Here is a 22367-nt window from a genome sequence, read left to right as displayed (position 1 = left end):
AACCAATTAATCAATTAAGACGAATCAATTGATGGATTAAGATTAATCAATTAACGCACATCTGTGCTGAATGAAACACACAAAAGTAACTGACTGTAAAAAGGAGTGTGGTAATTTGTTGTCACTTAAGAAATAACCTAAAAGTGAATAATTACATTAAAAATAATAATAATGAATAATTCATTTTTGGATACATACATGAATAAAGTGGAGAATCTGAAAGTGAAATTGTGCTCAGAGCTATCCAGGCTGATCCAAGAGATTTGCATAAATGTATGAGAGCATCATGTCATATGAGGAGCTCTGTGGAGTCTTCCTTTAATGGGCACCGGTGCCAGGCTGACGGAGACATGCGCGGATCACGTAGGCTCCATGGCCACGGTGGACAGACGGGACCTGCTAGCTCCACACAATAAGGAAGTGCGTTATATTTAAACATTGCTTTTGCAAACTCTCTTACCCTACAGTAAAACACACATATGATGCGGCATGTAAAACAGCGTGCAGCACTGTGCTAGTGGAACCCGTGCGTGCCTGCGCGTGGCTCTCTCGCTGCTTGAAAGTGTGTGTGCTGACATGCAAGTCAATCCAGCCCCCCCCACCCCACACACACACACACACACACACACACCTCTCCTTCTAAACTTCTAAAACTTTAAACAATCCCCTCTTGGGGAGCTCTCAATGGGGCCCTTGTCCAAGGCACAGCACTCCACCGTGGGAGGGAAGGCCTGGACGTCGACATATTTACTCTAAAACATCACGCGTTTAGCGGAGGCCGGTTTACACAAGCGTGCTACTGTGTGCTACATAACCACCCCCCCCCCCCCCCCGGCTCACTCGCCCACCCAGGGGTGCGTTTGTACGCTCGCCGCCTCTCCGCAGGACACGGCTGCGCAAGTGCCACCCACCGGACCACAGCACCACGCCAGTGTTTTAGAGTCGGGCCCTCGTCCAGCGGGCCGGGGAAAAAAAAAAAAAAAACCTGGCCGGAGCTGGCACGCCACAGCTCCCTGTGCAAACATCCTTCGTGATCACCAGCCACACGCACGTGGCCCTACGATGCCTGCGCAAGACCTAATAATCTAACAGCGTGGAAACAGCCATGCGGCGCGGCAGCACGGAGCACCAGCTTTGAAGCAAATTGAGGCGTGAGCCGGAAGCCGAGGGGGAGGAAGAAATTAATTGCAAGGAAATTCCAGGTGGGCTAAGTGTGAGGAAAGGCCACAGCCTGGCTCGGCACTTTGTTCTCTAGTAACAGCACGCCGAAGGCAAAGTCGTCCATCCATCTCCGAGTATTGTAGCTCTCCGCTTCTCGTTACTGCCTTCTTTGAGCAGAATTAGGAGTCTGCAAGTCTGGGAGGAAGCATGCCACCTTGAGCCAAATATTTACATTTATGGCATTTATCTGAGGCTTTTATCCAAAGCAACTTACAATTATGACTGAGTACAACTTGAGCAACTGAGGCTTAAGGGTCTTGCTCAGGGGCCCAACAGTGGCCATTTGGCAGTGGTGGGGCTTGAGCCAGCAACCTTTCTATTACAAGACCGTAACCGCTGAGCCACCACTGAAACATTCACGCGCTTATGTTTCTTTTTAGGGCCACGGTGCGAGAGAAAAGAGGTCACCGTGCATCACCGCATCGCACAGGAAATATTTTTTTATTATTCATCAAGACCAAAGTTACTGAAACCAACCCTGGAAGCCGCATAGCTTGCTATGGACTAAACCTCCGATCAATAAAACAAAAGAATAAATTCTGTTTATTACAAGAACAAAACACTTTTTAAATTGCAAAGTACCATCTTCCCTTTTCTGTCAAACAGAAGATCACCATCTATCTGTTCTCAGGAACGTACAAAATCTCCGAAGCATTCGTGTTTACCTTCCACTGAGGAAGGCCAGGTGCCCCTGTAGAACCTCTCTGGCTCCTCTCCAGATCCTCGTCTGTAACACAGCTGCCCCTGGCTTGGCAGGTGCTGGCCGGGATTACCATTATACTCCAGTAGGGGGTGGCCCTATGTTTACCGTATCGTTCCGAACTGGACATTAATCACTGTCACACGGTGTTCCGTCTGGGCCTGCATTTGAGACGGACCTTTGTGTCCTTGTAGAGAGCTACTTATCACTATAGAAACGGCGGCCGACCTTGCTGGCCGGGCCAATGCGAGGGGAGAAGCGAGGATGCTGAACACGACGGGGCAGCCGACAGAATGGGAGTGAGGTCACTCGAACGCGCCGTCACGTTTCTTCCGCACACGGGCCAAAGGACGCGTGTTGGTGAAGGGACAGCTGCATCATGGGCAGGTGACCTATAACGCAGGGCAGGGCTTACCGGATTGACGATGACCATGCACTAAAAACATTTGCCAATGAACCTAGCAAAGCCAACAGGTCCGCTTCGAACCAACTTCAAGTTCTCGGGGCGTACAGGATTGGTGTGGAGGTCAAGCAAGGTCGCTCAGACAGACAGAACTGTGGTTACCTCTCAGTGTGAGCCCTAAATACAGCTGGAGAGTGACTCCTTCCATGTCTATTCCCCCACCCGCCTCGGGCGTTTACCTGCAGTTGATATCTATATGCAGAGACATGAATATTTTACCACAGGAGGGGTTACAGAGTTTACTCACCCTGGCATTTTTAATGAGAAATCGCCTCCCTGCGGTTTTTGGAAACGTGTCGGCATTACGATGATGGACCTCCCAAATCCCCTAAAAATCGCCATCATATTTCATACAGATCTGAAAACGGTTGTTGCGAAGTTGCCAAAGTTTGAGACTCTTGGTAATAAATGTAAGAAATAGTCTGTCGTTACTCAACTTGACTGCGCAAAACAGGAGACGGACTGGATGGTAAATAAGGCCCAAACGCTCCGAGAAGTGTCTGTGGTGCGAGTAAGCAAGACTACCTGTTCTATGCAGCAACGCACCGCAGTGGGTCCAAAACAAACGAATGGAAAGAATCAAGTCTCTTCTAAAACAATATACGTCAAAGCAGCAGACTGGAAGCGAGACGTTTGCTTGTTGCATGCTGCAAATTTCGCTTGCGAAATAAAACAAAGCATGGGCGGGGTTAAAGCGCACGCGCTGCTGTGCAGGGCGGCAAGTCGGGAGTCCCCTGCCGTCGCATCCTTCACCTCCTCCGTCGTCGAGCTAGAAAGCGAAGCACGCGGTAGGCAGACGAGCCAGCGCAGACTCCGCGTCGTTGGACCTAATCCGAAGATTTTTTTTTTTTTTTTTGTAGCCCCGTGGCCTGGAGTCTTATGAATCCTAACAAAGTATTTTTGCACTCAATACGGCAACGCCTGCATCGCATGATGTGCGTGTGAAATAATACTACGTCGTTGTTTTGGTGCTTCCGCTATTGTGCGAGGTGTCCTCCTTGGTTATTCAGAACAGCCCTTTGGGCAGGTGCTGTATTTGGAGATCATTGCACACGTTCGCTGTAGACACTGGAGAGTGGACATTCATTTCATACCTATCCAGGTGACATTTTCACAGGTCATTAATGCAACACCAGCGCAGCCAATAAGGCGTCATCTTTCCTCCTGTCTCCGCAGAGAGAGACTTCCTTCCCGACCGCCCTCGGGATGCACACTCCCTGCCTTTGAAGGGACGGTTCGGATTGAGGGAGCCGCTTGGACCTGGTGGCGTTCAGTCCGGAGCAGGACACTGTTCCAGCTGCATTCCTACAAAAGGCCCAACACCCATCTCTCCTAGCAGGGCAGGGTGGCCCATCGCATTGAATGGGTCACCCCCCTGTTCTCCAGCCTTTGGGGGCTTCACATACAACCCCCATCAATGGGAATAGTGTTCCTCCCCCCACAATGGCCGAATCAACAGTGGGAGCAGTTGGGTCCCTAAACCCACCCCCACTCCTCCCACCGGAGCCTCTTTGGTCTGAGTAAAGGAGGGGCAGCGAAAAGACACATGCCTTCACGTCCGCTAGCGTACGACCGCATCTCCTCCTTTCTGAGCGCAAAGCGAAAAAAAGATGACGCAGTCCACGATCACCCACATGGACCTTTGTGCCAGGTACCATGGTTCTCCCTCAGCTGTCTGGGGAAAGTCAAAAGAAGCTCGAAGAGTATTTTGTTCTCCGTAGTTGGAGTTAACTGACTTCTCGGACACAGCTAATGCGAAGAATGATTTGGGAGTCTCTGGGTAAATCAAAGTTAAAGAGTATTAAAGTATTGACTGTTTCACTCCCAGATATATCACCACTGTCCAATTAAGTCCTGGTCATGTACAAACACAACTCGCACAATAAAAATGACACATTAAATGAGCAACTACAGAATTTCAAGGAAATTGTACAGCAGAAATCTTAACGCATCTATCTGTGATCCACAACAAAAGAAATCAATCGTTCCAGAACAGCCAAGACAGGATCCTGACTTTAACCTCTCGGCTGCCGTGATGTGATCTGTAAGCGGGATGTCTATGAAATGGAGAGGAAAGGAGACTTTTGCCTGGTAGCGCTGGCAAAAAAATGCCGTGGTGCTGACCAACAATGAGGGAGGTTCCATGACTTCAGAACTGTGAGCAACATGTTGCATAGAAACACAACGATCACGTCTGACATCACAGCGTAACGAAACATCACATGTGAAGGCATCTTTACAATCGATGTTATTAAATGATTTTGCTCGGGAGTTGGAAAAGACAAAGCACCACCAACATAAAGTGCTCTGTCTTGTCTGTTAAAAAGAGTCTATCTTGTCTTTATTTCTTATTGTTATTAACTAAATGACATAGCATTGCATTTGTGCAAAAATCAATAACATTTCAAAGGGTACGCATGTCTTGTCTTGTTTGACTGGCAGAGGATCGCGTGTTATACATCACAGTTTTCTAGGTACTGTTTTGTGATGCCTGTCACTGAAGCAGACTGTCCGAATCCGCAAGGGCCCAGACGCGTGTACATGATGGGAGCTCAGTCAATCGGAACTCCTTCGGTCACATCAAGTATTAATTAGGGCTGCAGACAGCGAGCGGCTCATTCTGTAGATCGCGTTTCACTGGAGGGGGAGCAGGCAGCCAAGCATCCACGCTGCTCTCCGCGCGGTCGCGTGCTCATAAACAATACCTAGCCTGGCCCAGCTGGTACTGAGCGACTCCAGACGACGTCTCCATCTCCTTCCGTGCTGGTATTTTTAGCGCACCGCCAGATATTTCCGAGCCAAGCCCCTCAATCTTTTGGCGAAATTCTGTCCCTCCCGACCGTCCTGTCTCTGTTTGAGTAATGCAGCCAAACAAAAGGCGGTTTGTGCGATTTTTCTCCAAAAGTGGCCAAAAGGTACAGTGATTCCATCATCTCCTCCCTGGGTGGTGGACGAAATAATGCGGGGATTCATCAAAAAACTGCAGCTCTGCTTGGCTGGCTCCAATCTTCTGTTCTTAAGGAAGGCGGTGTGCAAAATTCTCCGCTACAGCTACATCCTGGCAACAACTTGAGTTCTTCAGAACCAAGAAACAGAATTGAAAGTGTGAAGAATAAGTGATCATTTTCTGTGGAATGAAGACAAGAGATGACTGTCACCATGTTTGAGGGAGCAGCAGAGCTCAAAATGAGAACCTTTTTATTATTATTTACTCAGTTTCCAATACTCAGCTAAACCCCAAAGGCTGTTTTTTTTTGTTTTTTTTTTGGTATTTGGCCATTTTGCGTCCAAACGAATTTAGTGTCTGAATGAATGATGGCAATAATAAAATGTCTTTGCTGGAAACATATGAAAGATGCCATAGTTTCTGCCTCAAATTTGTTCAGTCCAGAAAAATCTTCGGCCTGTAGCCCCAACGGACACACTCGCCTCGTTTTAAAAGTACTGTATTGTTTCCTGTTCCAAAATGTTTTCTTCTGTATCCTGAGCGTATCACTAACCCACTTCTGTATCCGAACCCGACCAGGAGCAACACAGCCAGGCCTCTCGGCGGGTTTACCCAGACAAGAAGCGAGCGGCAAGCTGACAGTTTTGAGGGCATGCCTTTGAAGCCGTGCCTTCCCAGGTTCTGGCAAATGCACAACTCTCTGTATTCTGCATTCTCATCATGGCTAGCCAGCAGAACACAAAACAAAAAAAAAACCCCAAACCTTCCGCTTTGGAGATTGCATGTCACCTTTCGCAGATAAAAATATACAACCGAGTTTTCACAAATCGAGATAAGGGCTTCCGATTATGAGAAGAAAAGCAAAGTAGTTTCTCGCAGGAGTGCCATAAACAGACAAAAAAAGAATATGAAAGGGGGAAAAAAAAAAACACAGAACACTATAAACAGGAAGGAGGAAGGAACTGTCAAATGCATATTTTAGAAATTCGCCTTAGAAATCATCTTGCCATGCCTGCCTGCATATAACACATCGAATATTGATCAATCTGAAATTCTGGACAAAATACTCTTATTAGTATATGGTAAAACAATGTTAAAGGTAATGCTACACAATGCAAACCTTTCTGCAATTTCTTACACCACTCATCCGCATACCGCAACCTTTTGCAACATGCCAGAGGCCAATGTTGTGCTCATATGATGTGTTGCCATCCCTATTCAAAATCACGCCATACAAACAGCCCAGTACAGCACTGGTCGAAGCATCTGCCCAGTACACCCTGTTTGGCCTTGAGGTTTAGGAAGTGCGCTGACCATCTGAGCGAAGCCTCCTTAAGGGGTTGGGGCGGAGCATCACGGCGCCGGTCCGTCAGGGGCCTAGCGGTCGTGCTACCGATTCATTCACCTTCTGGGCCCTGGAGTGGCTGTGGGGATCATCGCTCTTTCCCGTGGCTTCGTATCTGCTGCCATTCAGATTAGGTTCCTCCCCATTAAACTTTTATCCCCATTGTCTCGTCTCGACTCCTGTCTCAGCATCAGAAATAATTCATGTGGCACATTTTTAAAATGCACCACTGAGCCTTTACTTCCAGAGTTCACGCAACCTTTTTTTTTTTTTTTTTTTTCCAGGTCCTGTTACTATGGATGCACAGGACTTCCAGAGCTGTCCAGAAAAAGCCCTGGTCTCCCTCACGGAGCCTTTACACTGTGGACTTGTGCGTTTCAAACTGAGAAGAGCCCTCATAAGTTCATTACAGATGAAAACCTGCTTTACATCTGAAAGAGAGGCCTCGGGAACCAAGAAAAACAGATGAATCAAACTCGCACGTATGGGGGGGCTATATGAATATTAATACGTTTGTTCAGAGCCAGCATATAAAGGCTTTAGTAAACCTATGGACAAATGAACTCATTATTGTGAGATGTTAACTGGCAGTCTGGACCACAAACATGCACACAGTGGGCCCAGACTCACGGCCCTCCGTATGACTGATGGCAGTCTGCTGAGTGACAGGCGTCGGAGGATGAGTCATGCCATGATTGCAAAGACCTCCTTGAGGTTATTACTCTCGATTCCATAGGATATTAACAATGAGACAGACGCAGGCGAGCACTAACGACCAAGGCGATGGGTGAGAAAGCAATACATTTGTGCATGATGCACCTCTAATTGACAAATGTTGCCTACATCACTTACAATGGGGACTCATAAGAAAAACGATGCCACTTGTTTCCCCAAGTGCATCACTGTAATTAACAGAATGAAGGAAATGAAAACAACATGAATTAGAAGTTGTTACTGTACTGTTCATTAGGTTGCTTGATGAGTGTGACTACGTAAGATAAGCCACCAACAGAAACATGGGAAGTGTACATAAATGCTGAGCTCTAGCCAGCATGACAGACCTGACTGAATGAGTCCCTACTTCAGCAGATTTTCCTGCCCACCTTTTTAGCTCAGCCAGGTTCCAGGTGAAGGTGGGAGAAAATGATCAAAAGGCTTTATTATAAGGCAGAATTGTAAAGACTAAAATAAAATAAATAAAAAACAGGTCAAAAGGATCTTTAAAGCACAGATACGCAAGTGCCTTCACATATCCAGGCCAACATGTTCTCCAGTGAACCTTTTCTAGTAAATTCGACTAGGCAACTGTGGGGAATAAGCCACACCGTCTTTATTCCTCAAGTACATTTACTGTGATGTATGTTTTAAACCTATATATTCCCTAGCCCACCAGTGAAAGATCACGCGTCAAACGCGGCTTGCGAAAATGTGCCCAGAGCAAAACCTACTCAACAGTGACCCCTACTGTTCTGGATTACAGCAATCTGTGCTCAAACGTCAGTTTTTCGAAGAATTAAAAAACAACAACAAATGCGGATTTATTCAAAAATAATCGTTTACTATTGGAATTGTTAGAATGAAATGTCGAATACAGGACGAGAAGTAAACAATTACCAAGAGCAGATTTACTGCGACCGATCCAACTGCAATAAAACAACTGTCCGAATCTGTTGTCTTTATACCTCGCGTCGGATTCTCGCATCAGCGCAGCGCTGGTTCGGCACTGGTTCGGCATACAAATGGCCAGAATCCCACTGCTATTTGTGGACATTTTATCAGACGAATAATTACACGTCCTATATACGTTGTGGTGATCGAAAAGTCATCTTCTGGGTGCAATACCGATAACACGTTTTGTGCGCGTCGGTCCTCTCGGAACTACAGATCTCCGTGTGGCTGTGCGCCTAATCTGTTAGAGTAATCATTAGGATTACGCAGAAAAACCCAAGGACCCCATCACTGGAACAGATTACTATCATTCTCCAAAATGTCTGTCATTTGGAAGCACGCCTGACTCCACATTATAGGCTAGTATTTGTCCATTGTCCTAAAAAATGCATCACATGTCTATTACCCGCAGAGTTGATCTGAACTCGTTGTTAGGACAGTGGTGCACATGTGCGATAAAACAAGTCGATATAGGATACAACACACCAACACACTAGGACATGGTGATTGAGGATCACTGTCAAAGCTGTTTCCAAATGTGTTATTAAGAAACACGTTTACTCCGCGGTGTGAAGTCTGAACTGAGATGGGGAAAGGCGGATTGGGAGGATTGTTCTTACCAGAGAGCAACCCTTCTCTGAACAGATCCCAAACCCGAACTACAGATTGAGAAGCACACCCGCCAGGCAGTTTGGGAAGGTGGCTGATAATTCCGACCGAAATTCTTCTGATCCCAGGATGCAACGTGAGGGGCAAGTCAATCTCTGTCGGAATAAAAGAAACGCTGTCTCGATTCTCCTTTCGCACCGTTACAGAAGACTAATCACTTTTCTGGGTGAGGAGACTGTAGAGCGAATACGGTTTTGTAGAGAGAATACAGGACCAGGAGTGAATGGGCTGCGATACGGACGTAAACAAGATTACAAAAACCAGATAAGCTGTTGTACTGTGGTGCAGTCAAAACGCCGCAATAAACCAAATAAACTGGACCAACCGCTTCAAAGTTAAAACGTCTAATATTCTCCTGCTCCTGTAGACTGAGCCCCTTCGACAATTGCTGAAGTAAACACTTTGTTGTTCTTTAACAGTAGGTGGATACGTTTCACATTTCCACAAGTGCAGCGCAAAGCAGGACCAAGAAAACAGTAAACAGTTTGCAAAATGTTGGACCCAGGAGAAGTTTTCTAAAAAAACAAAAACGCCATATCTTACCGCTCTCCGCCAGCGGCTAATAACGCGTTTCCTGGGCACGACCAGCGTTGAGTGTCCTTCCGTGGTCGCGGAGGCGCACGGCGGGGACGTTAGACGCGCTGTGCTCTGTGCGCTGTGCGCTCTCTCCAGATCGGATGCGCAGTATCCGCTCCTGCAAACGCGCCGCACCGACAGATCTGCAGACGCTCGCTGCGCGAAGCCTACTACACGAGCAGCTGAAAGTCAAACGGACGGGGGGAGGGGGACAGTCGATGGAGTGTCATCGTTTTAGATATCTTCCATTCAACAACAAAATACGAGATTAGGCTTTGTTTCTGTACGGGATTTCCAGTATACTGGCCTTAGATTATTTTACAAATCCGCTGTATTTGTATCGGTATGAACTATTTGTTAAGAGCACCACCCCTAAGCGCGATAGATAGTTTGCTCCTATAATCTATGAGGCACTATGATTGATTAACTGTTTGTGGTATGTGAACGAACATCGCTACAGATGTTTAAGGACTGGCAGACACATACCAAGCGACACTTTAGTACATTTTAAGAACACAAATACACTGAATAATGAATTCATATATAGCCCTGATAAACAAACAAAAGGGCTATCGAGTATAGAACTTAGGATGCAAACAAAGAGAGCCAAACTGGTTTGTTTGTTTGTTTATTTTACATGGAGAAGCTCGTTTTCGTTCGTATTTAATATGTCCAGGAGATGACGTTGGGCTAAACTCTCGTTAGCACCTGTTTGCCGATATACGTCTACTTATTTATTTATTTTTGCTCACGGAATATTTCTCCAGTGTTTTTCACAAATTTTTAAACTGCCGTATTGATCTTAAGATATGAGGCGACTTAGTATTGGAATATATGTGCTGACTCAATCTGTCCAAATAATCGCTGCGCACCAAAGCTCACTGCCTTCAGTAAAACAGAAAAACACGGTGCTGCGCTGTCAGGCCATTCACAAGAGGCAGACTCTTTCATCCTCATTCTGCCGTAATCTCTCCGCTTTTTTCCAGCACAGAACCTTTGTTTACGGCGTATGTGCCATTCATACATTTGCGATGAGGCTCGGGTAATGATTTCATCTTAAATTTTACGTGCACTAGAGTCTAGGGTATGAATGGCGTGGTGAACGTCAACGCAGAAGACGTAGGCGAGAAGGAACTACATTTCCCAAGATCCATTGCGTTCTCTTCAGGCTTTGGAAGACCACGGACTACGCATGCGCAGCCCTACGTGGCAGCGGCATCATGGCTTCTTGGCATCGCTACGGTAGACATAGAAGAGATATCGAAATGTACATATTCTTATCGCTGGTGAGTCGTACACACACACCTCTCAGTCTTTTGCGAGATTCGAGCAGCGTACTGGTTTGATATTATGTGAACCAATAACACCGATGAAAGGTCGCTGCATGTAAAAGCGGCTGAAAGTTGACAGCCGGAGAGATGCGGTGGCCGAACTTGAGTCGCGCAGGCGTCGCAGGCTTCAGCGTGCACGGTCGCTTCTTTATCGGCTCCAGCTTTCGGTACAAAGCTCCGAATAAAAGGCTTACTCGAGAAACGCGTGGCTTGGCTGAATCGTGCTGCACCGCCGATGAAAATGGTGCCTTTTACTGTGTGGTCGCATTTCTGCTCACGCCACAGAGCCGACGAGGAGACTTGGTTATCAGATACTTAACAGAGATCTAACAGAGATTTCAGACGTGGCTATTTCGAGGCGCAGGTCCAGGCCCGGCAGCGCTGCTGTGATTTTGGGGTGACCACTTTATGACCGAGCGGGAGAGAATTCAAGACACCAGCTACTGGTTTTCTTTTCAGTAGCTTGTCGAGTAAGCACTGATATTCAAGGATAACTCGTTAACAGCTACCCCTTGCTTTATATTGAAGCCCACCACTCTTGTTTCCACAGTTTCAGCAAGTCTTTGGAAATTAAAGAGTTCCCCATCATAATGAAGCGTTGCTGTAATAATTGTCTTACCACGTCAGTCAACTTTTAGTTCCACTCTCACATCCTGTTTTGCGGCTGCCAATTCAAACAAAGGTGCTCTCGTGAGCTGTTCTGGAAGTTCTGTGGTGGTGGGGTGTGCGCTCATCTTCGACTAGCCCCACTTGTCGTAGCAATTCTTCAGATGTCTTTATCAGGCTTAAGGGACACGCCCCCTCTGAGCGTGGTCCCGAGCAGTCGTTGGGCAGGGGGCTCAGTATGTGCTCATACTGAGCAATCAACCTGTGGTTCGCCATCCGCCAGCAGTTCTGAGAAGCCCCGCGTGACGTCGGAGGTTCGAGGCAAACCCGCTTCCAAAACCAAGGTGCTCATCCAGTCAAACGAAGACCGCACGACCGAAAAGGAACGTGGGAGGGTGCTGGATGTGGGATGCAATTCAGGAAGTAGACTTGCCATTCCAGAGGATCAGGGGACGCGCCGCTTCACAGCTTGCTCTGCTGATTAGCCTAAGCGGAACTGACATGACACATTTTTCTTTCTCTCTCTCTCTCTGGAGGGGTGATAGCATGTCCCACGCTGGGCGGAATCTGTTAATGGACCCTACTACATATTCATAGATTTGTAGGCCCTCGTTTCAAGGCCCTCATGCATATTAATTGTATAGTTTTTTTTTCTATACCCAGAGATGTAGTCTGCCTAATTTGTCAGGACAGTGAGATGTTTGTTTTGTACACATCTGCATAAATTAGCGCTGTCCGTGGGAAGAATCATATTCTGACTGAAGTGTTGGTTAACAATGATGGTGAGATTCTCCAGATGCCTGCCAACTGTTGCCTGAGGGACTTTTTAGTTTCCTCGGAGACTAACGGCATGAGAATAGTTGTGTTGTGTGTAGTCGTGTGTTTGTTGCATGGCACCCTCTGCATCTGCCTGTCCTCAGTGCTCTGGTTTATCTCGCGTTTGTATCTGAAATGGTGGTTGTTTACTACGATCAAGACTATTAGGGGAAACTGTGCCCATCTCTGACTGACTGACTCTGCAGTCTGTGGGCTGGCAGGGTGGAGGCTCCTTTGCAAACAACGTAAACGTAGCCAGGTTCACCAGGAGTCGGTCAGGACTCGGCTAGCAGACTGCTAGCTGCTCAGACCCGAAACAAGGCGAGAGGCAAAGAAGCTAACGCTAACACCTACACCCTGTCCTCTGTTCTGGGAGGTCCTCATTCTCCCCAAGCACTCGCTGACGATCACCTGGAGCAGCGCAGTGCAGCACGCGCCGTTTGCCATCCTCAGGCCCCGCCCACCCCGCCCTTTACCCGTCAGTAATAACAGTGACAGGCTTGTGAAAGCCGCGGTGTCATTAAGGTAACGCCCACATCGAGCAAGACATCCTGCCAAATGGAAGCTTTTGTAATGGGTACGAGACACGATGATTACCAGGCAGCACTGGCCCGCGGTTTCGGTTCCCTGTCAGGCCCAAAGAAAAGAGAGGCAGAAACCTGATGTGACTTGACATCCTACACTGTGTCTGAGTGTCTTTTTTTTTTTCTTTCCCTCTTCCCTCCCCTGAATGGATGAGCGTTTAGACAGAGCCGTCTTTTACAGGCTGGGGATGAGTTTCGCCAAACAGATTTCGGTCTTGCGTCCTCGTCGACGAGGGATCTTTTTTCCTTCCGATTTCAAATGGCAGTTTCAAAACTCGGGTCTCTTTGTTTGGAAACATGATGGCAGCTCGTCAAACCAGTCCTGGGGAATAAGTAGTTAACCTTATCTGTGAAGTTCAGTTTACTGATGACGCAGACTCCCTTCCCCCGTCCCGAGGCCGCGTGATGGCTGCGCGGGACTGACCTTTTGAACCTCGGTCAGCTCCGCTCCAGAGGCGCGTTCCCTTGCTGTAATTACCGTCCACCGCCGGTCAGGACGTCGCCTGGGCGCTCTGCCAAGGCCTGTCCTTTGCTCCGGATATGAACCTGAAATTCCGTGAGAGGCACGTCGTTGAAAATGACCAAGCATGCGGTCGCTGGTCTCTGGAGCAGTTGAAACGTGTTCTGTGGGGTGAAGGATCTGGTAGCCTGATGGACGGGTGCGGGTTTGGTGAACACCAAGACGACGTTACCTGCCTGGCTGCGCTGTGCAGCTGCAAAGTCCAGTGGTCGAGCGATAATGCCATGGGGTTGTTTTTCAGACGGCAGCCTAGGGCCCTTAATTCCAGTGAAGGGAAATGTTAATGTTTCAGCGATCCAAGACATTTTGGACATTTGCATGCTTCCGGTTTGTGGGGACGGTTTGGGGAACGACCTCTTCGTCCCAGCGTGACCATGTCCCCATGCACGAAGCGAGGTCCACATGGGCATGGTGTGAATGGATTTGACTGGCCCGGCACGGAGCCCTGACGTCAACCCCATCAAACACCATTGGGATGAACTAGGACAGAGCCTGCAAGCCGGGCCCTCTCGTCCCGCAGCAGAGTCTGACCTCACAGAGAGACACACACACACACACACACACACACACACACACACAGTCTTGTAGAAAACTTTCCCAGAAGAGTGGAGGCTGTTATAGCTGTAAAGGGGGACCAATTCTTGTGTGTGTAGGGGTGTATGATAACTTGGGGTGTGTGTAGGGGTGTATGATGACTTGGGGGGGGGGGGGGGGGGGGGGGGGGGGGGGGGGGGGGGGGGGGGGGGGGGGGGGGGGGGGGGGGGGGGGGGGGGGGGGGGGGGCTGTTATGGGGTGTGTAGGGGTGTATGATGGCCTGTGAGTTAATGAATTAGAAGATGGAACATGTCTCTTGAATTTGTCTCCAAGTAAACCTGGGCGTGTCGGTGAGTCAGTGTCTGGGGCGTCTTCACCGTCCAACCACCATCGTGATTCTTCCCTCCGCCGTCCAGGTGAGCCGCTCACAGCCCAATTAATTACTATGCTCAGTCCCCGCAATCCACACATCCTTAATCTGTCGCCAGCCCCCGCGGCTGCTGTGATTAAAGCTCTGTTGCCATTGGTTGCACATAGTAGAATGATTTCACATGCGGGACTGTGCAGTCACGGCTATAATGAGCGGCGCCGATAATGAAAATTTGGCACATTTACATTTCCATAACCAGTCCGTGCCTTCGTCCAGGCAAGAAAAGGAAGCCGTTAAACGTATGCGCCTTCCAAATCAGGTAGCTTGAAGAGCTCTGAGAATTACTACAGCTTGATCCTCGCTTCTGTTAATGGGCAGCGGACCACGCCGTCATAACTCCCGCGCTGGTTTCCTGTGGTAATTTGACATTAACGGGAAACCACCCTCCGCTGGGTCCAGGTTAAGGGAGGCTTGGTCAGTGTAAGCGCGACCCCCCCCCCGAGACCACTGCGATGACGATAGCCCTGTTTGCTGAGGCTTTCCCGGCCTCTGCCTCTACGGGACCGGAACAGCACCCCCTGCTGCCCGATCTCAATCTGGCTGCTTCCAACAGCTTGTCCGAGCTGCCGCTCCAAATCGGAAAATTCGCACGCACCCACAGGAGCGGTATTGAGTCCTGCCGGCCACTAAAGGGTTAACAGTGCATTATCCAAAATTGTGCTCCATTTAGAACTCGATGCGGCTGTTTTAGAGACTGGAGAGCAGTTTGGAGAACTCGATCAAAACATATTACTCTGTTCAGCTTATTACGATGGCATTTGGGAACACTTCAAAACCAAATTTCTTATTTTATCTGTCGAAGCGGTATTCTCTGGAGATGAGCCCCAGTTCTGGGTCTGCGGATCAATACGAAGGCAGAATCGTGTAAATGTGCATATGTCGTCTGTAATTGCGCTCGCCCTTTCAGGTTCTTCTGTCCAAGTGGTTTGACATACTGTTGTGATTCAGAACAAGCGCAGCGATTACGGTGCCACCCAGCAGGAGACGCGAACTGTCTCGGAAACGCCCGCGATTCAGCTTTGCCGGCGGCGAGCGCTAATGGCTCCATTTTCTCAGTGACTGTGTCTCTTCTTTTGTCTTCCAGGTCATGCTCGTGTCCATGGTACAGGCGGTGAAAGTGTCCCCGCTCGTAGAGCAGGTCAGGGACCACAAGGACTTCAAAAAGCTTCTCAGGACCAGAACCAATGTCCTCGTCCTCTACACCAAGTCGGGTGAGGGTCCAGCGCCGTCGCACAATTTCCATCGTGCGTCGTCTGGCGTGGCGTCTGTGACCTCAAACGACCCCGTAGTTAAAGAGGCTCACAGGACAGCGGGGCACTTTGGCCTGCAGCTTTGGCATCCGTCCTTCTGAAGCTTCTGTAGCCACCAGGCGCCCGATAGTTCGTTTGGACGCGTTTCTCTTCTCGGAGCTAAGGGCAGATGGTCACAGTATGCCGAGCGCCTCGCTTGCTGGCTGCGATCACGCAAATCCTTTGGTCAGGAAACTCTCGGAACCGTTAGCAGCGCTCGCCCGCCGGCGTCAGGGAAATCAACCCCTTGTTGTTGTTGTTTTGTGTAGTGACGCCCTTGCGTAGATCGCAGGCACACTCAGCGGGGCGGGTGGGCAGTCCTGTGTATTGGCCACGTGGCCAATAAACAAGCCCCCCCTTCATCACCCGGGCCTGCCCGCTCCAGACTTATCGCTTTCATATTTCACGGCCCATTCCGCTGCACGAGGGCACTGGGTAAAGGTCGCGCCGTTTGATTGGCTGCTTGTCCGCACAGAGCCTTCCTTTACCCCCGCGGGCCTGCGGAGGTCGATCAGGCCCCGAGCCGGCGGTTCGCCCCATCCTCGTGCATAAGTAATTTCTTCACGGCTGTTGATTGACAGGCTTCCTCCCTCAGGGGGTGGAGCCTTATGGGCTGTGAGCCCTGTGCGCATGTGGGACCTTGGGAATCTGTCACAAGTTGTCTTTCCTCTAGAAATTACGGCCTTGTAACGTTCTGGCGCTGTTTAAGGTGTTAATAGGCCGTAGCGCCGTATAGACAGCGTCGGCGGGAGCTGCAGAACGTGTGTCACATAAGCACACGCTGGTGGCTGAAAGCTCGATTTAGGAGTGTTCGCACAAAAAATGCCTTTTTTTAAGTACCAAAACGTTCATCAGCTGGTGTAATGTAATCGTATTCATCTTTTCGTTGCGCAAACGATCCCATTTTTACACATTCCCTTCTGCTCATGAGCGAGAGAAATGTCTGAAGATGGGCCGTCTGTGTGTCTGTGAGGAGGTGCGTGCGCATTACCTCGGTGTGTGTGTGTTGGAATTTACCTCAGCTACATCTGGAGATGCCCAGCTGAAGCTCCTGTCAGATGCAGCCCAGGCTGTGAAGGGCCAGGGGACCATCGCCTGGGTGAACTGTGGGTAAGTCTCCCCGCTCATCTATACAGGTTTGGGGGGGTCGGGTGAGCAGTGGAACCTGAGAGCTCTTAGCAGTCACCGGGGTGAGCATGTGTACATATAGAGTCCTGATTGATGGCCTTCAGAAATGAGATCTGATAATGAAGTCATGTGACCAGAAACGCAACCCAACCCATGCGAATGGCTTTATTGTGCACATGGTTTGAGTAATACAGGTATTATTACTGTACGGATTGAATATTATGTGAATAATTGGCTGTCTGGGAGCGTTTCTATAGTGATCTTTATTAAATAGGAGCCACTAAAGCAGAAATGTGGATCATTTCAATGTGTCTTGCACAGTCGCTCAGCCCGTTTCTGGTGTCTGCTTTATGCTGTGTCCTGAGCGTCCTGCCAACACTGCAAATCCCCCTCCCGGTTCCCAGAGACGTGATTGGCCGGAAAGCCTTAGAGCGCCTCGGCCTGCAGCGTAGCAGGCGATGAGCCTGGGAGCAGCGGGCGGAAAGCGCAGACTGCGATGGCGAACCTGTGGAAGGGAACACGGGCGCACAGCTGGGTGTGCGTGCTGGAGTCTGCAAGCCCCCTTATATTACTTCCTTTAAACATCCATTTCGAGGATTTGTTTAATATTTCTTAACGCAGGCGGCCGAGGCCTCCAAACGAAGAGAAATTAAGCCTTCGTCGTGTTTCGGCTGGCTGAGAGAATGTGTTTTTGTGTGTGTGCGCGTGCATCTGCAGGCCTGTGCATACATGCGTGCACGAGCGCTCAGGAATACACACTTCTTTGGTCCTCGGCTCCTCGCGGCAGACCTGTCAGATCCGGCAGGACGAATCCTTTAAACGGACTTCAGCAGAACTTCCTAACGCCGACGACGCAACCCTTACGCAGCCCTGGAAAACGTGCGCGTTCTCCGCATCCTTTGTCTGCTTTCTTCCTGTTAGTCTTCCTGTTTTTCCCCTCTCAACCATGAATCTGTCAGCTCCCTGCTGTGGAGAAAACCCCCACAGGGGACGCGGTAAAGGTCAAATTCTGAGTTTTAATAAAAATAACACAAATTTGCGAGCAGAGAGAGCAGCTAAGCGCTTACTAGGAGGGTAAGCATTTTTTTTTTAATGGTATAGGGTCATTATTTTAGACTGTGGCAACAAAACAGCAGACCTTTCTTTGCAGTTAATTGAATACAGAAGCTAAGAGTTGTTGTTCTAGTGACTTAAGACAAAAGGAGAAGATTTTGGTACAAAGGACAGAGTCTAATCGCATCGCCAATTCCACAGCGCATCCGCGCATGCAAGGCGCCGTAAAATGTGTGTCCAGGAGCTCCTGGAGCCGAAGCCAGACCCGTTTCCGCGGTCGATCCTGGGCCCCCTCGACACCCTGCATCAGCGTTTTTCTTTCGAAGACCGTTTCTACAAACGGTTTAGCGGTCGCAGAGATCCCCGATTGGGCCCTGAAGGATGGGCCGTATTCGCTGACGTCTCGATCCGAGCTTTATTACCCCAGGACCCCACGCAGGTGCTGGCCCAGCATTTCCGGATGCCGGCTGTGACCGTCGCTCGGCCTCCTCTCAGACGTGCGCCGGGATAAAGCGGCTCTGGGGAGGGAGCTTTATCCGGAACGGTCGTGTTTTCCACCGGACAACCCGTGGGTGTGCCTGCTTCTCCGCTGCGGTTCGTCCCCCGCCCTCCCTCAGACAGAGACGCACGTGGGACACACGTAAAAAGCGTCCGCCGTCCGTCCCAGTGCGAACCCTGTGTTGTTTCGTGGAGGAGGTTCGGGGGGAAGGCCGGAGCTGTGGGGTTTGATTGAATTCCATCTCTTTGGATTTCCATTAGTGCAGGGCTTCTCTCTTCTCCTGCTCACCCCTGTGTAATACATCCCCACACTCGTTATCTCTGACGCTGGTGAGAATAGTGCTGTGGTGTGTGAGAGACTGTGTGAGAGAGTGTGAGCGAACGTGCAGAGACACAGAGAGAAGGCTAATTACGGATTCTTTGCTATGTTCTAGGTAACTTCGAGCATCTGTGAGCTATGAGGAGTCTGAGATATGAGGAGTTGAACACTTCCTCTACACTTGCTTAGTCAGGCTAAATTTGCATGCATTCAGCTGTTAAGAAGAAACATCCAGTCCTGAAGCGTTACGTTTCTCGTGGCCAGATATATTCAGAGATATGTGAACAGCTGTGGTCTTCTAATGCTGTTTTTTTGTACCGTTTCTCTGTGGCTCTGGTCCAACTTCTCAGGTCTGGTTCTATGTCCGTAGAAGATCTGTAGAAGACCGTAATGCAGATGTACCCTGTCATATACATACATAATCTTTGTTCTTACTGCATATAAATGGCTTGTTTAGCTGTTAAGCCTACAGAGAAAGGTTCCTCGAGTTCACCTGCTGCCCGTGGTCAAGTCTGGTGACACCATGACTTGGAAGAATTCCCCCTATCCATCCTCTTCATCTGTCTTCTGTCCCCTCCAGGGACTCCGAGGGCCGCAAACTGTGCAAGAAAGTCAAGGTGGATCCCAGTTCAAAGACCGCCGCGTTCGAGATCCTCCATTATAAGTAGGTGTTTTTCTGCATTAAGCAGTCTGAAGACTCCTGAGCTGCACGGAAGAATATAAATGCCAGATAATGAATCTTATCGCCAGCGGTAACGCAAGTGTTTCTGCTTTGCTTTACAGGGACGGCGCATTTCATACAGAGTACAACAGACCAGCCACACTTAAGGTAATCGCTCTGAAAGCTGTGGGATGATGTAACCTTTCAGGAACAAACTGTGAAGGGTTTGTTAAATGGAGTTTTTTGAGTTTTGGCCATACAGCACACTTGAGGCCAACTTTTTAGTGAGTGTTGTCAAAGCCTCATTGTGTGGTTACTCAGTGACTTGACTGTCCTGCTGGAAACTAGGACTCGGCTTCTATCAAGTAACCAGATATTAGAAAGTGTGTTGTTGTCTTATATAAATGATTTGTTCCACAAATAGATTTTAGCAAATTATTCTTTCTACTGTCCGTGTCTGGGTTCCTAATAATGCATTTTTTAAAATTGGTATTTTTATGAATTTGTAGTAGGCGTGAGGTATGTCTAAGTTACACTTGGTGACTTCTAATGGGTTCAGTTCCACATTGTATCCTTTTGGTATTTGATACATTGTTGAGTTGTGGGTTTTGTAGTCACCGAGCTCTGTAGTCTCTAGACCTTTTGATCTCTTAGTGTGGTCGGTGCTGTGATCTCCACCCAAGCTTCCTTTGTTCACTGTTTCACTCCACACAGATGAGCACGGCTTGGGCACAGCAGGGAGCAGGTCCACACTTCAGTAGATCGGCACGACTGGTTCAGGGAGCAGGTCCTCACTTCAGTAGATCGGCACGACTGGTTCAGGGAGCAGGTCCACACTTCAGTAGATCGGCACGACTGGTTCAGGGAGCAGATCCACACTTCAGTAGATCGGCACGACTGGTTCAGGGAGCAGATCCACACGTCAGTAGATCGGCACGACTGGTTCAGGGAGCAGGTCCTCACTTCAGTAGATCGGCACGACTGGTTCAGGGAGCAGGTCCACACTTCAGTAGATCGGCACGACTGGTTCAGGGAGCAGGTCCACACTTCAGTAGATCGGCACGACTGGTTCAGGGAGCAGGTCCACACTTCAGTAGATCGGCACGACTGGTTCAGGGAGCAGGTCCACACTTCAGTAGATCGGCACGACTGGTTCAGGGAGCAGGTCCACACTTCAGTAGATCGGCACGACTGGTTCAGGGAGCAGGTCCACACTTCAGTAGATCGGCACGACTGGTTCAGGGAGCAGGTCCACACTTCAGTAGATCGGCACGTCATCTCCCAGCTTTGCCGTGCTCGGTGTCACGTGGGCGCGTCATAGACGGAGTGCTCCGGCTCTGCTGCTCAGGGACATTAGGGGCTAAAGTCGAACGTTAGCGGCGATCCGGCGCTGCCGAGCTCGGCCGTGTGAATCGGTGATGAGATGGATGGACAGCTTCAGTGGAGAAGGAAGGTTCCTCGTTAAAACCCTCTGCTGTTTGGCCCTTTTTTTTCCTCTAATGATAATTAGGCTTATTATAAACACTTAATGTCTTCCTTTTCTCAGGATGGATGCGTCTTTTAAATTCGCCAGAGACTGTTAGAGGAAATAATGCCTTGTTGTAATGCTGCTGACGAAACTTTGTAGCACCTCAGGTCCTTTTAACCGGTGACTTTAAAGCGCGGTTGTTCTCGAGTCTTAATGGATTTTTACACTCGGTGTTCTTGCTGTCGGAAACGCGGCCGGCGCCAGTGGCAGTCGCTCTCGGGAGAGCGCGGGTGCACTTTGGTGGTGAAAGATGACTCAGCCTTGCTTTTCCCTTTCATCCCATAATTCCCATTCCCCCCCCCCCCCCCCCAGTCTATGGTGGCGTTCCTGAAAGACCCCACAGGTGCCCCGCTGTGGGAGGAGAACCCCGAGGCTAAAGACGTCACTCACATTGAGACAGAGAAAGTGAGTACCTCTTTTTTTGTTTTGGCGGGGGGTGGGGTGGAGGAGTGACCAGTGTGGCGAGGATCGCCTTTCCATTCTTAGCTTGCTGCTGTGGGAACTGTGTGTGCAACAAAGGCGAATGAACCGAGCAGTCTGCCACAGAAGAACGCCATAGATCGGCTCGCTCTCTCCGGAGACCGGGCCTGGCAGGTTCTCAGAGCGCTCGGGAGCAGATGTAGATCCCAGTCCGTCGGAATGGGAATCTGAAAACACAACTGATGGAAGCAGATGTTCTTTAAGAGTCTGTTAAGAGACTTCACAGATAGTAAGCATTTCCAGACAGACTGCAGCGGGTGATGCTCTCAGACAGAAAGCGCCTCCTCTGACTGTTGCAAGATGGCGTTGAAGCTGTTGTTGGTTCCTCTAGGAGGGGTGGTGCATGGTACGTCTTTTGGCGTATCGGGTGCCCAACGCACAGCTCAGCTGCAGTAAGCCAGCTGTTAATGAAGCAAGGATGAAGCGTTCCCCCCGCGGCCCGGCTACAGACGTTGCGATAGTTAGAGGTGCCATTCGCTGACGTGACGAGTGTGAGCAGCTTTTACCTGGCTGGGTGGGGAGAAAGCCCCAGCAGGCTCAGCACCCTCTGCAGGGCTCGGGGGTCAGCGCGTCGGCTGTCCGGAGCCTTCTAAACCCGGTTTAGTACAGTTTCCAGCAGAGTCCTGAAATAAAGATAGTTTTGGACTTTGTGAGCTTAAGAATATACTGTTCTCTTGTCCCGAAGTTTTTACCGTATAGCTGAGTGCAGCAGCAAAAGGTGTGTGTGTGTGTGTGTGTGTGTGTGTGTGTGTGTGTGTGTGTGTGTGTAAAGAAGAACAACTCATTTCCATACATGCTGGAAGGAAGCGGATTCCCAGCTCCTCCCTCACAGCTCTGCGTTTTTGCTCCGCAGGACTTCAGGAAACTGCTGAAGAAAGAGGAGAAGCCTGTCCTCGTGATGTTCTACGCGCCCTGTGAGTGACCCAACGACCTCACCCTTCCTCTGACCCCACACTCACTAGTCACCTCATAGAGCTTCTGGCTGGAAAAGGACATGGTCC

The 22367-nt window shown here is 49.3% G+C and overlaps 2 protein-coding genes across 11 annotated transcripts in view; one reads left to right on the top strand and one right to left on the bottom strand.

The window, feature by feature from the left end:
• sema5ba (sema domain, seven thrombospondin repeats (type 1 and type 1-like), transmembrane domain (TM) and short cytoplasmic domain, (semaphorin) 5Ba) overlaps nt 1-9732 on the bottom strand; it is a 91859-nt gene extending 82127 nt beyond the window's left edge. For 5 of the 9 annotated variants that reach the window (XM_027024394.2, XM_027024403.2, XM_027024405.2 and 2 more), the window contains exon 1: nt 9557-9732. The gene's annotated coding sequence lies outside the window, so the exon portion shown is untranslated. Of the gene's footprint in view, nt 1-198; nt 400-8964; nt 9434-9556 lie in introns of those variants that run through there. The other 4 variants (XM_027024395.2, XM_027024397.2, XM_027024399.2 and 1 more) reach the window with 2 other exon arrangements.
• A 531-nt stretch (nt 9733-10263) lies between these two features.
• pdia5 (protein disulfide isomerase family A, member 5) overlaps nt 10264-22367 on the top strand; it is a 33415-nt gene continuing 21311 nt past the window's right edge. The window contains exons 1-7 of one of the 2 annotated variants that reach the window (XM_027024407.2): nt 10264-10875; nt 15495-15621; nt 16722-16809; nt 19278-19361; nt 19481-19526; nt 21199-21291; nt 22220-22280. In XM_027024407.2, the coding sequence (XP_026880208.2) occupies nt 10810-10875; nt 15495-15621; nt 16722-16809; nt 19278-19361; nt 19481-19526; nt 21199-21291; nt 22220-22280 (565 nt within the window). In that variant the 5' untranslated portion in view covers nt 10264-10809. Of the gene's footprint in view, nt 10876-14369; nt 14397-15494; nt 15622-16721; nt 16810-19277; nt 19362-19480; nt 19527-21198; nt 21292-22219; nt 22281-22367 lie in introns of those variants that run through there. The other variant, XM_035522896.1, reaches the window with a different exon arrangement.

This window comes from Electrophorus electricus, chromosome 25 (assembly GCF_013358815.1).
Source record: "Electrophorus electricus isolate fEleEle1 chromosome 25, fEleEle1.pri, whole genome shotgun sequence".
NCBI lineage: Eukaryota > Metazoa > Chordata > Actinopteri > Gymnotiformes > Gymnotidae > Electrophorus > Electrophorus electricus.
This window is presented reverse-complemented; position numbering and strand designations above follow the sequence as displayed.